The sequence below is a fragment of the Sinocyclocheilus rhinocerous genome, unplaced genomic scaffold (assembly GCF_001515625.1).
Source record: "Sinocyclocheilus rhinocerous isolate Xijiao unplaced genomic scaffold, SAMN03320098_v1.1 scaffold821, whole genome shotgun sequence".
Taxonomy (NCBI): Eukaryota; Metazoa; Chordata; class Actinopteri; order Cypriniformes; family Cyprinidae; genus Sinocyclocheilus; species Sinocyclocheilus rhinocerous.
In genome coordinates, this window is record NW_015623656.1 from 346,582 (window position 1) to 363,492 (window position 16,911).

Consider the following 16,911-nt stretch of genomic DNA (forward strand, 5'->3'; position numbering starts at 1 on the left):
ACTACGGCTCTGTGTAGTAAATGCTGCTCCATCTGAAAGCATGTGATGATGATTTACTGCTGATTACAGAACCGGCTTTACTAACAAAATGCGCATGACAATCGCATTTGATTAATCGTGCAGCCCTAAAACGACTGATTCATTCAGAAACAAAGCATTTGACTGTTTTAATGAGTGAATCACTGAATCATTTATTCAACCAATTCGTTTAAAAAGCTGATTCATTCAATAAGTAAACACGGTCCATTGCTCAGAGACGCAAAACATTGCTGTGTGATCTTTGTTTGGAACTATTTTCGTTGGCAAAATTTAGCAAAAACAAGCAATATTATGTCTAAAATGTAAGTCACTTATTGCTAACTTTACTGAACTTGTATAAAATGATTATTAAATATGTTCTTGCTGATATCTGCAGAAAAACGGTACTCTTTGTGTGATATAGATTAAGTTAACTAGGCCTATATTAAATTATATAAATATAAAAAGCATACAGAAGCATTTTTGGCGTCTACAATTTAGAATGCCTTGAATTTTGAGTTTTAATAGACTAATAAATCACGTGCGTGCACTCTGTGTGTGATTTGATGATTACCTAGTAACCGAGACGTTACTTGATCATGTCAGATCGCACATCATTACAACAACACTTACCATATTATCGCAGACGATGCTGTGTATCGCACACCCCAGACTCAACTTGAGTGGAAAAAATGAATCATCCGACATTGTGCGCGCACTTGTTTGCACGTGAGCAAATGTGTTTTTAGGAGTCTAACTTGCAAACGCCAGACCACTGATTCGTCAAACCTGCTTTCCTGCAGTCCGTGGTCTTCTGACTTCTGACTATTTTGTAGTAAGTAACGAATATGCTTAGGGGAAATGTATCGGAGTAAAAGTATACATTTTAATCAGGAAATGTAGTGGAGTAAAAGTAAAAGTTGGCTGAAATATAAAAACTCAAGTAAAGTACAGATACTCCCAAAAAATACTTAAGTACTGTAACAAAGTATTATTACTTCGTTACAATACACCACTGGAATTCAGCCATTGGTTTATTTATCATCTGGTAACAGAACTACTTGATAAGAACTTGTTTGCTGTTTTGCACTGTTTTCACTTATAAACAGTGCTTGGTCTGTGCATATTTCTCTCCTGATTCAGACGAAATGACTTTTTCACAGAAGAATATTTAAGCGAGAGGCAATGGTTTGAAGTTAAAAACGGCTTAATGATGAATTTGTTTTTTTACTTCACAAGACATTAACTGGTGGACTGTAGTGGTGTGGATTACATTATTGTGATGCATTTATCAGATGTTTGGACTCTTATTTTGACGGCACCCATTCACTGCAGAGTATCCATTGGTGAGGAGTGATGTAATGCTAAATTTCTCCAAATCTGTTAAGTTCAAGAAGCAAACCGAATATGTGACCCTGTACCAAAAAAACAGTCTTAAGTTGCATGGGTATATTTGTAACAATAGCCAATAGGGTCAAAATTATAAATTTTTCTTTTATGCCAAAGATCATTAAGATACTAAGTAAAGATCATGTTCCATGAAGATATTTTGTAAATTTCCTTCCCATAAATATATCAAAACTTTATTTTTTAAACAGTAATATGCATTGCTAAGAACTTCATTTGGTCAACTTTAAAGGCGATTTTCTCCGTATTTTGATTTTATTGCACCCTCAGATTCCAGATTTTCAAATAGTTGTATCTCGGCCAAATATTGTCCTATCCTAATAAACCATACATCAATGGAAAGCTTATTTATTCAGCTTTCAGATGATGTATAAATCTGACCCTTAAAAAAATGAGCCTTATGACTGGTTTTGTGGTCCAGGGTCACATATGTGTAATAGCGCCCCCTACTGTATAAATACAGTTGTTAAAAGTACTATTCATTTATTAGGTTTAAAATCTTTTAAGTGGAAAAAAAAATTCTGTGGTACTCAAAGTGTCAAATAGGCTGAATATAATGTATTTGCATCATAATTTCAAGACTCGGTTTCATAAGATGTTTATGAGTTTGTTTCAGGGGATCTCATAATGTAGTGCAGCATATGCTACATTGAGCTGGTGACCCTGTAGATGGCGTGACAACACCCACTCGTGTATCTGGAGATGAGCTGCCCACTCAAAAACCAAACTAGCATCTTTAATTCACTCCTCTCATTTTAATAACCAAATAAGCCTCTAAAAATTGCACCTGACGTCAATAGGCTGTGAATATCACATAGCCTACTGTAAAAGAGCATTAACCCTCCTGTGTATTACCATGAGGAATGTTGTGTTGAGATGAGCCTATAGGGGTGCAGTAACAGCAGTATTATCATGCATGAAACAACAACATCAACATCAGCCCATATTAGTTTGGTAAAACAAACAGACCGAAGCAGAGAAGCCTACAATGAACTCTAGAGAAGCACCTACACATCATTACAAACACTGCTTTTAAAGTTAGATGCCTACATTTGAGTTTGAAGGGTTTGGCTGATCAGAATTACTTTTAGCTTTTAATTCAAAAGAGGAAAAAAAGTTGAAATGAGTTACTTGATGCATGTTGTATCTCATGTGCTTTTCTATTTAATATACTTATTTTTCATTACATACAGTTCTTACGTCTGTCATGTTTATTTGTTTACTCGCATGTTTGTCATAAATAATGACTAAAATCATAAATATTGTAGAATACCTCACTTGATTTTAAATGCATTAAATTGCAAATTCATTATTACAAACGTAATTACAAATATATTTAAAATACATGAAAAACCAGTTCCAGTACAGTAGAAATGACCATAAATGCTTGTCATTACATTCAGTAGTGAACTTTAACCAATAGAAGTAATTAAGATATTAAACACAAAGATTAAGTCATACACTGTGAAATATTTCCACCTACAGTATTTCAGAATTAAAAAAATTAGATTCAGTTTCTGTTTTAAATTTTTAAGTATAATTAAATTGGTTGCACAAGTCATTTCAACTAAAATTATATTAAACCGACTTTTAAAAAATCAAGCTGAATTTCATATAACTCAAACAAAGTTAAAACTGCTCAACTTATTTTGATGAGATACAGTAATGTAAAAACATAAGTTGCCATTGCTTACTGATAATATCATTTTTACAGTGTACTTATATGAGCCAAAAAAAGCACTCCCTCATTTTAAACTCTAATACATTTTAATTGAACTGCAATTAACATGCAATTAAGTGTTTGCTCTAATAAGTTGGCTACTCTTTTTAAAAGTGCCACCATCTGCATTTTTTACAAGAAAAAAACTCATGTCATGTTGATTATCATAAACATTAACTAAAATCATGAATATTGTAGGAGAATACCTCATTTGTTAATCCATTTATTTGAAATTATCTTGATATCCATTGGTTTATTTATCATCTGGTAACAGAACTACTTGATAAGAACTTGTTTGCTGTTTTGCACTGTTTTCACTTATAAACAGTGCTTGGTCTGTGCATATTTCTCTCCTGATTCAGACGAAATGACTTTTTCACAGAAGAATATTTAAGCGAGAGGCAATGGTTTGAAGTTAAAAACGGCTTAATGATGAATTTGTTTTTTTACTTCACAAGACATTAACTGGTGGACTGTAGTGGTGTGGATTACATTATTGTGATGCATTTATCAGATGTTTGGACTCTTATTTTGACGGCACCCATTCACTGCAGAGTATCCATTGGTGAGGAGTGATGTAATGCTAAATTTCTCCAAATCTGTTAAGTTCAAGAAGCAAACCGAATATGTGACCCTGTACCAAAAAAACAGTCTTAAGTTGCATGGGTATATTTGTAACAATAGCCAATAGGGTCAAAATTATAAATTTTTCTTTTATGCCAAAGATCATTAAGATATTAAGTAAAGATCATGTTCCATGAAGATATTTTGTAAATTTCCTTCCCATAAATATATCAAAACTTTATTTTTTAAACAGTAATATGCATTGCTAAGAACTTCATTTGGTCAACTTTAAAGGCGATTTTCTCCGTATTTTGATTTTATTGCACCCTCAGATTCCAGATTTTCAAATAGTTGTATCTCGGCCAAATATTGTCCTATCCTAATAAACCATACATCAATGGAAAGCTTATTTATTCAGCTTTCAGATGATGTATAAATCTGACCCTTAAAAAAATGAGCCTTATGACTGGTTTTGTGGTCCAGGGTCACATATGTGTAATAGCGCCCCCTACTGTATAAATACAGTTGTTAAAAGTACTATTCATTTATTAGGTTTAAAATCTTTTAAGTGGAAAAAAAAATTCTGTGGTACTCAAAGTGTCAAATAGGCTGAATATAATGTATTTGCATCATAATTTCAAGACTCGGTTTCATAAGATGTTTATGAGTTTGTTTCAGGGGATCTCATAATGTAGTGCAGCATATGCTACATTGAGCTGGTGACCCTGTAGATGGCGTGACAACACCCACTCGTGTATCTGGAGATGAGCTGCCCACTCAAAAACCAAACTAGCATCTTTAATTCACTCCTCTCATTTTAATAACCAAATAAGCCTCTAAAAATTGCACCTGACGTCAATAGGCTGTGAATATCACATAGCCTACTGTAAAAGAGCATTAACCCTCCTGTGTATTACCATGAGGAATGTTGTGTTGAGATGAGCCTATAGGGGTGCAGTAACAGCAGTATTATCATGCATGAAACAACAACATCAACATCAGCCCATATTAGTTTGGTAAAACAAACAGACCGAAGCAGAGAAGCCTACAATGAACTCTAGAGAAGCACCTACACATCATTACAAACACTGCTTTTAAAGTTAGATGCCTACATTTGAGTTTGAAGGGTTTGGCTGATCAGAATTACTTTTAGCTTTTAATTCAAAAGAGGAAAAAAAGTTGAAATGAGTTACTTGATGCATGTTGTATCTCATGTGCTTTTCTATTTAATATACTTATTTTTCATTACATACAGTTCTTACGTCTGTCATGTTTATTTGTTTACTCGCATGTTTGTCATAAATAATGACTAAAATCATAAATATTGTAGAATACCTCACTTGATTTTAAATGCATTAAATTGCAAATTCATTATTACAAACGTAATTACAAATATATTTAAAATACATGAAAAACCAGTTCCAGTACAGTAGAAATGACCATAAATGCTTGTCATTACATTCAGTAGTGCACTTTAACCAATAGAAGTAATTAAGATATTAAACACAAAGATTAAGTCATACACTGTGAAATATTTCCACCTACAGTATTTCAGAATTAAAAAAATTAGATTCAGTTTCTGTTTTAAATTTTTAAGTATAATTAAATTGGTTGCACAAGTCATTTCAACTAAAATTATATTAAACCGACTTTTAAAAAATCAAGCTGAATTTCATATAACTCAAACAAAGTTAAAACTGCTCAACTTATTTTGATGAGATACAGTAATGTAAAAACATAAGTTGCCATTGCTTACTGATAATATCATTTTTACAGTGTACTTATATGAGCCAAAAAAAGCACTCCCTCATTTTAAACTCTAATACATTTTAATTGAACTGCAATTAACATGCAATTAAGTGTTTGCTCTAATAAGTTGGCTACTCTTTTTAAAAGTGTACTTTATTTTCACACGGGCCACCATCTGCATTTTTTACGAGAAAAAAACTCATGTCATGTTGATTATCATAAACATTTACTAAAATCATGAATATTGTAGGAGAATACCTCATTTGTTAATCCATTTATTTGAAATTATCTTGATATCATAATGCATTTTGTACTGACTTTCTTAAGGACTTGATGTATTAGAATTCATGTTGCGTGACTGGACAGTCAAGGTGATTATCTAGGGCTAATTAATATTCATGAGCTTAGCCTTCCCTATACAGTGACATCACAACTAGCCCACTCTAAAGGGTTATTTATACAACACCTTTTTAAACTAAAAATGGAAAACTTTTTATGCGTTTTGACAATGTTGTCTTCTGTACATGTAAGTTTTCACAAACACCAAGGAAAAACTCCACTGACACACACACACACACAATGCAGCAATGTTTACACTCACCTCCCTCAAACTCTGTTTGACAGTTCCCCGAGTTCTCGTTCAAGCTCTCCTCCTCATTGATGATGATGTTCTCAATGTCCTTCATCGTCAGGTGGTCCCGGAAGGCATGAAAAAGGATGTGTTTCAGCTCCTCCAGTGTTATCCGCTGCATGTCAAACTACAAAGACAAATAACACAGGAGTTACTCAAACTCTTCAAAAACTCTTTTATGTTTCTATCAAAGGATATTTCACCTCAGTTTTTTAAATTTAATGTTAATTATTTCAGCTTTATATTTTGCATTGTTTGGCTTTCAAATGCCACATTAAAATTAATTTTGCAGTTGAGTGCTTAGATATGAAAACAGCACAGGGAAAAAAAATCAATACAGTCTTAGTAATTGAGGAGAAAAAGTGCATTGATCAGTCTGAACACTTTCGCATGGCATTTGATAAACGGACGCAACACAGTTAACTGCAAGAAATTCAAAGGACATCTGAGGAAAACTGTCATGGGGACTGTAACTCATGATCAGTATTGAAAGTAGATTTTTATAACTCATATCCAGAGGGCGTTTATGAGCTCCATCCCTTTAATGACCCAGGCAGCATTAGCCCAGAGATCGATTTTTCAGGAGGATGTAAATGAAACTGTGGCGCACTAGCTTAATGCATTATTTGCAAAGCTGTCTGGTTAGAGAACAAACAGTCATTAGGAACCGCGATACAGTCGGCTACATATTAATACACCACTAAATCATTCAGCCTTCCCTTACAAAACAGTGCAGTAATGGTAATACTGTGGTAACTTTACTCACATAATCATATACCAGAATATATTCATCTAATTACCACAGCAGATGTCCAAAAACACATTATTCTGATATTCCTAGTAAATGTTTTAAGTAAGAAAAAATTTCACTTTTCATTGAAACATTGACAAGCACAGTGATAAAATACAGAATGGAAAGCTCCGACTTTGTGACAGGAAGCTCACAGTACACTTCTGTGGCTCTGGAGAAAGACGCTTGACAGGATGTGCTGCCATTGCAGCTCATGAGGAGAGACAGCAGGATATTACAATAGCTGGCAAGCTAATAATCTGACAAGCCATTAAGTATTACAGCCTCAGTATGCTCACCTCCACAGTAACTTGTCATTTCACTCCACTTTAGCAAGTCAGTAAGAATGAGAGCAAAACACTGCTTTGCAATACTGCATGTATGATGCAGTAAACACTTCAGAACAGGCCTATGAATCATTTTATAGGCTACTTGTGTTTAAATCTGAGAACGCACAAACTTGAGCATTTCATACAGTAATTCTATGCCTATGAATGTTGACCTATTGTGTCCTCGGTTTATATGACTTAATATATCCACTTTATTTAGCAACAAGGAAATAAGCTTCTTTTGTGTGAGCATTTTGATTCATTAGCCGCTTAAATAACTAGTGGAACGACAAAGTGCAGTAAACGGTAAAACTATTTGTGCTACAAATCAGTGTGTTTATGATTAAGATAACACATTAAAATAATATGATAACAAATACCAGTTTGCAATTATTAAGCAGCATAACAGACATGTTTTTGTACATTTACAAAATTTTGTACATTTACATTTAGTCATTTAGCTGCAGACGCTTCCAAACGAGGACAATAGTAGTAATCAAACATAGGTTATATATTATGTAGTAAATAGAATAGAAAAAGAACAGAGAACACTAGTGTTAGAGGGTAAAATAAAATAAAAATGTATATATTATATTATATTATATTGTCACACTTTATTTTAAAGGGGTCATATGATGCGATTTCAATTTTTCCTTTCTCTTAGGAGTGTTACAAGCTCTTGGTGCATAAAGAAGATCTGTAAAGTTGCAAAGACTAAAGTCTCAAATCCAAAGAGATATTCTTTATAAAAGTTAAGAGTCAGCCACACCTACCTAAAACGGCTCGTTCTAACACACCCCCACATACCTACGTCACTATGTGGGAAGATTTGCATAACACCGCCCAAATGTTCACACAAAGAAAGAAGGAGTAACTTTTATTCTCGCTGTAATATTGTTGCCGCCGCTGCCATGTCTGCATAGACAGCAATGCAACTGACATGTTCAAGGCCCAGAAAGGTAGCAAGGACATCATTAAAATAGTCCATGTGACATCAGTGGTTCAACAGTGGTAATTTTGTGAAGCTATGAGAATACTTTTCCAACATATCTGAAGCAACTGACATATGCTTTTATTAGGGCTGGGCAAGCTAACGTGTTATTATCGCGCTAATGCATTAATTAATTAACGCCGACAATTATTTTATCGTCCATTAACGCAGTTTTTTGAAATTATTCATATATAGTATTATTTTGAAAGTCCGTTGCTCACTGGCTCTGAATACACATACAGACAAACCATGGGTCACAAGAGAGGTGGGAAGTTGATCAGTACTGGTTTGGGATAGACGTCATCATGCGTCTCAACCAATGAGAGCATTTGGGGTGGGCCTAAGACTGCTGCAGCGCTCACATGAACGCTCCCGATAAAATTAATTAATTCACAAACCACTGTTCACTGTTATTTTTAACAGAAAAGCAGGCATGGACTGCTGCTTGCATGGTTTCCCAGGTGAAAAAGACGTAGCATTAAATGTATTAAAAATATACTTGAAATTCAAGTAGTATGTTTATAATACATTTGTATTCCCAACATGCTTATTTGAAGTGCAATAAAAATATATTGAATTGCATTTTAATATATTTCTAAAAAGTATACTAGAAATACTTTTGTATTAAATATATGCTTAGTTATACTTCTAAGAAATATGCTAAACAGAAGCATACTTTTAATGTATTTATAAAAAAGTATACTAGAAATACTTTGGCAATAAATATATTTTTAGTTACACTTTTAAGGAATATGCTAAACACAAGCACACTATTAGTATATTTCTAAAAAGTATAGTAGAAATACTATGGTAATAAATATATTTTTAGTTACACTTTTAAGGGATATACTAAACACAAGCATACTTTTAGTGACTTTTTAGTGTATTTACAGAAAACATACTTACGTTACCCTTACTTAAAGTATATTTTATGTCTACTTTGTGTAAGAACATAACAAAATGATTACACTTTTAGTGGGTTTTTAATGTACTTTATATTGCAGTAGGCCTACACATGGTTATATTTTAAATATTTATGTATTTATAATTTTAATATTTGGAAAAGTACAATATTTTGAAAAACATTTTTAACATTTACAATGTACAAACGTTTGTCAACTATTATTAAGCATTGCGATATTTAAAATATGTTGTTTAATATGTTGTTCAGTTTTACTTAAAAGGTTATGCTACTTTGGTTGATTAGGCTGTTGTTCATTACATGATACATTAATTGTAATAAGCTAGGTGTTTATAAATTTGTTCAAGCTTGACGCCTTTATTTTCTAATATATATTTCTGAAATTCCCACAAGGATTTCAACATCATATATGAAAAAAAAAAAAACTTGCGTTTACTTGTTTAAATTCAAACAACCCACTGACTAAACCTGATTGGTTCCAGAGCCATTGAACGGCTCTGATTGGTTCGTATGATAATGAGCTCACCCCAGAGAGCTTCGTATATAAAATATGATGTGCGTGCAAATGTCTCTTAAATGTGAATATAAGTCTAAATTTAAACAGTATTATATAGAGCGGTCACCGATCGTGTCTCTTTAGGGCACTTGGAGGAAACCACGCAATTCATATGGATTACTTTGCCGATGTTTTTTTGAGATTTCAACTTTTTGAAACATGAACATCTTTGGTGAATCTTCTTTCATCGGAGGGACATAAATCTCTCAGATTTTTATTAAAATATCTCAGCTTTTCTTTTGAAGATGAACGAAAGTCTTAGATGGTTTGGAGCATCTTAAGGGTGAGTGATGACAGAATTCAAATTGTTTTGGGGGAACTATGAAATTAATTAGAAAATATAGCGGTATGTTCTTATTTTTACCAGCTTCTGCAAGCGTGTATGGCGTCTGGCTTTTGGAACCTCACTGTGACTTCAGGTAAGATTTAATTAACGTTATTTGTCTGTGCCAGTCGTGTTTTTGACACATGCATTGGCAGAAAAAAATAAATAAAATAAAATTAGTCATTATAACATGTACAACATTAACATTCTTTTATTTGCAAAATGAAGTTGTGCATTTATTTATTTCTGATTTCCTGAACAATTTGGCTTCATTGTAATGAGGTTAATGATCTTTGAAAAACCATGATTATGAACATACAATTACTTTGTCTTGACATTTAATATGCACTTAGTATAGTATAATTTAAATATAGTAAGTATGTCTGAAAAAGCACAATTTAAATATATTTCTTTTTCACCTGGGTTGGCATGGCAGAATATGACAGCGCTCCCTTTATTATCACTAAAAAGCTGACATCTCAGTTCATCGCGATCTCATAAAGCTCTGTTATAACACAATGAATATATGAATATATGCACAACGAATCTTCCATAAAGTCTACACTTTGTGTGTTATAATGAGAGGATTCGTGAACACGCAATTTTCAGCAAAGCGCAGTAACTTTTGAGCGGTGAGTGGATTCTAACTTAAACACCTTTGACTGGCCATTGTGTTCCTGAAATCAACAGATATCTGTGATTGTCTACATTGCTCAATGCTGCAAACGTGGTATAAATAGAAACATGTTAATCATTTTTATGTTATATTAGTTGTTCTTGTTGCGTTTGTGCAATAGATGAATAACAATTTATACTTTTTTAGAGATCTTATATTTATATATTTCTATTTTGCGGGAGTCCCGCGAATCATTTTATTCTCCTGCATCCCGCACACACACGAGTCTCTACCTGCCCGCACCTGCACTCGCCCATCAAGTGTTGTCCTGCGCCGCACTCTGTTGCATTGGGTCCCGTGGTAGTCTCGCAGGAGTGCAGGTCTCTACTCGGAAGGTGCCTGTTATAATCGAGGCTCTGGACTCTGAGTGTAACTTGTTGTTGTACTTTTGTTCATATAGCAATACTTTTAAAATAAAAGTGTGCAATACAATACTTTTGAATTAATTATTGAATTTTGCGCATAATGCGGTTAATCGCAGAAAATCATGCGATTAATCGTGATTTTAAAAAAGTATCGTTGCCCAGCACTAGTTTTTATAGACAACATTAAATTGAAGACGAAAATATTAAATGTTGTATGAATCGATTCTTTTATTAAAGGCAAATGGTGATAAAACACCAACAATACTTCTGTAATACTCTGCACAGCATACATTTGGACTCACTGTCTAGCACTGTGCCCTTGTCTGACAGCCATTTCATTTCCACCCATCCTCAAGTCCCACTTCAGGGGAATGTCAGTAAAATATTATGACGCTCACGTTCTCAAGCCCAAGGGAGTTTTTGAGCACATAATGAAGAGCGGGATACTTTATGTCCAGCCTGTAACCTGGTTTTTATCCGTCCCGCTGAGACTGTCAACATTTCAGCTTTAGCACCACACACACTTGTCCATGAAAGTCACATGACGGATGTCCTCTTTGAGACACGGTGACACAAGAAAAACTATGATTCATTATTCCTCAAATGGATAAGTACCAGTGCATCTTCAGACTTTTTTTTTTTTTTTTTCTCAACATGTTTGTCCTTGTAATGAAAGTCAGTGGGGTCCAAAACAACTCTGACTGTGTGAACAAAAAAAATATATATATTTTAAATAGTTTTCACTTTTTTTCTAACTTTTTTAAATTTTCTGATTCTTTAATTAAATGATTGATCATCAGAATCATCAGAATCATTATCAGTAGAAAGTAATTCATACAAGTTTGAATTGGCATAAGGGTGAGTAAACTTTTATTCATTTCATTTTTTTTCCTTTAAGTTAGTATTAAAAGACTTTACGCTTACGCTTTAAGACTTCAAAATGGCTCTTTTATTCATTATATTCTATAAATGACAGCACTTTGAGTGTATGAGAATAAACTGATGACTCTGCAAGATAGTTATCCAAGAGGCATTGTACATGCATAATGTACCCAGGTATATTTATAGCAGAGAGCCACTTTAATCTAAGAGAACAAGTCTCGAAAGTAGCTATAGATACAAAAGAGTTATGATATGCCATACGGTTTGACTCAGCCTTATTGCTAGCATTGGGTAAAAGAGATTAGATCGTCCTTGTTGTTGAAACAACAGCTTGGCAAACATCATCGATCTCTCAGCAGCCTGACCATGTTAGAAGCGCGATCGCTTTGGCTATTTAGGTTTCTATTAATCGAATCCTATTGATTATCAAAGCTAACAGCCTTCATATGTTCAAAAGCATACAGCATGTGCACCGGTAACACTTTGTGGACTGGTGGATGGGTTACTGGCCATGCCTCAGGCTGGGTGACAGCAAAATGATGTGACCCCATTGCATGTGTACACTGTTCAGCCTTCGGCAGCCATTAGTCAAGACCTCTCCCAGAATCCCTACTTCAGCCGGAAGCTCCGGTTCTGCTGGAAATTGACTGGACAGATGGTTTGTGTCAATGGTGAAAAAGATGACAAAAACATCACATTTAAATTCTCCTGATGTATTAATCAAGGTTTTTAGGATATCCTCTAGTTCTGTAGAGTTCTCACTTTTTACTGTCAGACATCCAGCACAAGTCTTCTGCCGCTGCCCCATGAGTCTGTGCTGACCAGAATGCAAATGATCGTGACCTTTCTGTGGTATTATTGTCTGAAATGGGGAACAAAAAGCAGGAGGCAGAAGATTTCTATAGCGTACATACTAGCGGCTTCATAAAGGACCATAGACTGGAGTAATTGAATCATCATCTCCTCATTGAGTTTCATTATGTCTGCTGTCAGTGGGACCATAATGAAGAGGAAAAGCTTTATGTCACAAAAGCAATACAAGCCAGTTATAAGGCATTTCAAGGCTCTAAACCGTTGTTTCATTCTGCTGTGCAACTATTCAGATGGTTATGAGCCGTAGAAGAGCTTTCAAAATGGAAACCTGCATAAAAGCAAAATCATAAATGAGATCTCTTTAATATCTCAATTGCTTCTCCTATAGAAATGAGATAAAGAGAGAGCAAATTGAGGATCGTAAGTGTTCTGCTCTTCTAGCATCAAAAAAGTGCTCAGATATACAGTACCTGGAATCATATATATGAACATTTTTCATCAAATATCTCCAAAACTGCTATCCACATTCATCTTACAGCATATTTATCATATTTGGTTCCCTAAAGATTTGTTCGATTAACTTCAGTACTTCGGTCCAAAATGTGTGTATAATGTACTTTAAATACATGACAGTCTCTCCAACATCCTAAAGATGACTGGTTATATTTATATTTCAGGTGTAACAAAATATATAAGTGAATTTTCCAAGCGTATTCTTGCCAAAATGGTGATTGCATTAAGAATTCCATTATTTAATTATCTAACTCAATCTCCCCTTTTACTTTAATGTTACAGTGGGTACGGAAAGTATTCAGACCCCCTTAAATTTTTCACTCTTTGTTATATTGCAGCCATTTGCTAAAATCATTTAAGTTAATTTTTTTTCCTCATTAATGTACACACAGCACCCCATATTGACAGAAAAACACAGAATTGTTGACATTTTTGCAAATTTATTAAAAAAGAAAAACTGAAAAATGCTCAGTATTTAGTAGAAGCACCCTCTTGATCTAATACAGCCATGAGTCTTATTGGGAAAGATGCAACAAGTTTTTCACACATGGATTTGGGGATCCTCTGCCATTCCCTCTTGCAGATCCACTCCAGTTCTGTCAGGTTGGATGGTAAACGTTGGTGGAAAGCCATTTTTAGGTCTCTCCAGAGATGCTCAATTGGGTTTAAGTCAGGGCTCTGGCTGGGCCATTCAAGAACAGAATATGGGGTGCTGTGTGTACATTAATGAGGGAAAAAAATTAACTTAAATGATTTTAGCAAATGGCTGCAATATAACAAAGAGTGAAAAATTTAAGGGGGTCTGAATACTTTCCGTACCCACTGTATATACAGTTTTAGCTTTAATTTCTAGCAATATTATATATTAGCAAAGTAGATTCCATTTTTATTTATTTCTCTTATTAAATTATCTACTTTGCTAATATTGTTAGCTAAGCTTTTTGTTAGCTTGTTAGTTAGTTGTTAGCTAAATATTGTATTTTATTGTAGTGGTCTACACTGGTATTTTTTCAAGTAAACATTTGAGATACATTTGATAATTAAATATAACAAAACTGAGAGCTTCATTACATTTTGTGAGCTATGACACAGACAGAAATAATTAATTATATATTTGCAATACATTCGAGTGAAGGTTTCTAAATAAAATACAAAATATTTTTTATAGTTTTCTATAAAAATAAATAAATTGAAAACCTTGCAATGAACATAAACTTGTATTATACTATTTTTCTGCAAAGTTTCATTTGAATCATATTATAATGAAAAGTTCTATACAAATACATTTTAATTGAACTGAACATGTTTCTCTTATATTCTGACACAGAAACAAGATAAACTATTAATTTGACGTGCCTTTAATTTGCAAAGTAAATATATTCCAAATAATATTTCAATTATTTATTTTTGGTTTTAGTACAATGACAAATAAAAACCAGTCATTTAATTTGGGAGAATGTTTGTCCTTATAAGCTTTCTATTTATTTAAGAATTTATGTATGTATGTACAGTAAGTATTCATTTTGCACAGTATAAATGGATTTTCATACATGAAAATAAATTATATTTCTACTGTTTCTATTTTATGAAGGGGGTCCCACACAAGGGGATCATCATATAATGGATCCTTGTTGTTAAAAAGTTAGAAAATCCCAGCTTTAAATAAACCAGACAGAGATGTCCACAAAGTGTCACAAACAAATACTGTAAGCAGATGAAAACAGTATGTAAATATCACTTCTCTTGTTTTCCAACCAAATCATATGGTGGAGAATTACAAACAGATTCAGGACTCAGCACGTCTTTCCAGCAGCAGAGAAGCATTTGTCAGAGTGCCAACATCGTCCCATTTCCATATCTGAAATTAAAATGAGCTCCACAGAAATGCCAGTGTCCCTTTGACACACTGCTTTAATATACACACCCCGCTGCACGCAATAAAGAGCAAATACATTGCACCAATACAATACACAATTTATACACACTCGCCAGCTGTCCACCTCTTGTGTTCTGATCAGCATCAACAACAGCATTTCAAAAAGAATGAACTATGTGATAAACAAACAGAAGGACCTGAATTAGGCTAGATTATTGTATCTTGTATGTTCTGACATGACATGAAAATTCATCAGCTGCACAATATTAAAGGAATATTTCATCCACCAATGAAAATTCTCATTTACTCATCATGTCGTTCCAAATCTGTGTGACTTAATTAAAGAAGTCTTAATTTCTTAATTAAATAGAAGTTTTCTATTTGAATATATTTTAAATTGTAATGTATTGCTGTGATGCAAAGCTGAATTTTCAGCATCATTACTCCAGTCTTCAGTGTCACATGATCCTTCAGAAATAATTATAATATGCTGATTTTCTGCTCAAGAAACATTTATTTTTATTATGAATGTTAAAAACAGTTGTGCTGCTTCATTTTTTCATGGAAACCATGATTTTTTTTTTTTTTTTCAGGATTCTTTGATGAATATATCTTGAACAGGAATATGTTTAAACGAGACTATGTTTCAACACTGAATCTTTTTAAGAAATTGTTTTATTCATTTCACAAATTGAATCTGAATGATTCATTGGAATAATGTGGTTCTTGTTGGGTACAACATAATAACTCTAGAACGGAAGATTTTCAGTGAATAATGAAAAAAGTTAAGAGATAAGAGTCGAATGGCTTTTCATACTGGTCACATTTAGCTGAACATTTCCTTTTGTGTTCTATGGAAGAAATTCATACGGGTTTGGAACGACATGACAGAATAAATGATGACAGAATTTTCTGGTTTTTATGAATATCATGAACTCTGCACATGAATATCACAAAAGCACTGGAACATTAATCAAACAATGGCAATCACCTAATCTGCTGAATGCCATTCCAATTTCCCAGAAAAACACCTCAATTCTCCTTACTCTGGCACACTATTCCCAGCGTTCAACATGCCCAGGCTTTGTCAAGCTTGCTGAGAATACTGAAATGTTCAAATGGGAACATTCTCCAACTTAAAGATAATCATATCTAATAATAACCAAGTAAAATTGTGGCTATTTCCGCTATGCGCTCTGTCCTGCTGGGGAAGGCTGTGTGTAGGTCTGTGCTTGTGCATACCTGATTCTGTGTGTGTGTGTGTGTGTAATGAGTGCAGTGCTGTAATTTTCTTTGTGTGTGTGAGTGACAGCTGCCGCACTGGGGTTGTGGAAACAGGCAGAGGTAGGAGAGGTTTGCTGATTGCAGAAGGAAAAGCTCTCAGCCTATTCTCAACACTTTCCTCCATTTCAGAGAGCGAAGGAATGAAAATGAAATTCTGAAGAGGTGACGTGGACGTATTTGAAATAAAAACAAGCAGCCCTGAAAGATGAACCTACTGTACTTATCCAAGAGAGCAGCATTTCTCGCCAGAAATTCTCATCATCTGTCATCATTTACTCACCCTCATGTCGTTCCAAACCCATGTGACTTCTTTTCTTCTACATTTACATTACATTTAGTCATTTAGCAGATGCTTTTATACAAAGCGACTTACAAATGAGGACAATGGAAGCAATCAAAATCAACAAAAGAGCAATGATACACAAGTGCTATAACAAGTCTCAGTTAGCTTAACGCAGTACACGTAGCAAGGTTTTTTTAAATTATATAATAAATAAAAA

The 16,911-nt window shown here is 33.9% G+C and overlaps 1 protein-coding gene across 1 annotated transcript in view; it reads right to left on the minus strand.

Moving 5' to 3' along the window:
- Nucleotides 1-16,911, minus strand: part of LOC107716051 (calcium-binding protein 8-like) — a 68,914-nt gene that overhangs the window by 8,701 nt on the left and 43,302 nt on the right. The window contains exon 5 of the mRNA XM_016522402.1: nucleotides 6,060-6,216. Coding sequence (XP_016377888.1) covers nucleotides 6,060-6,216 — 157 coding nt within the window. The remainder of the gene's footprint in view (nucleotides 1-6,059; nucleotides 6,217-16,911) is intronic.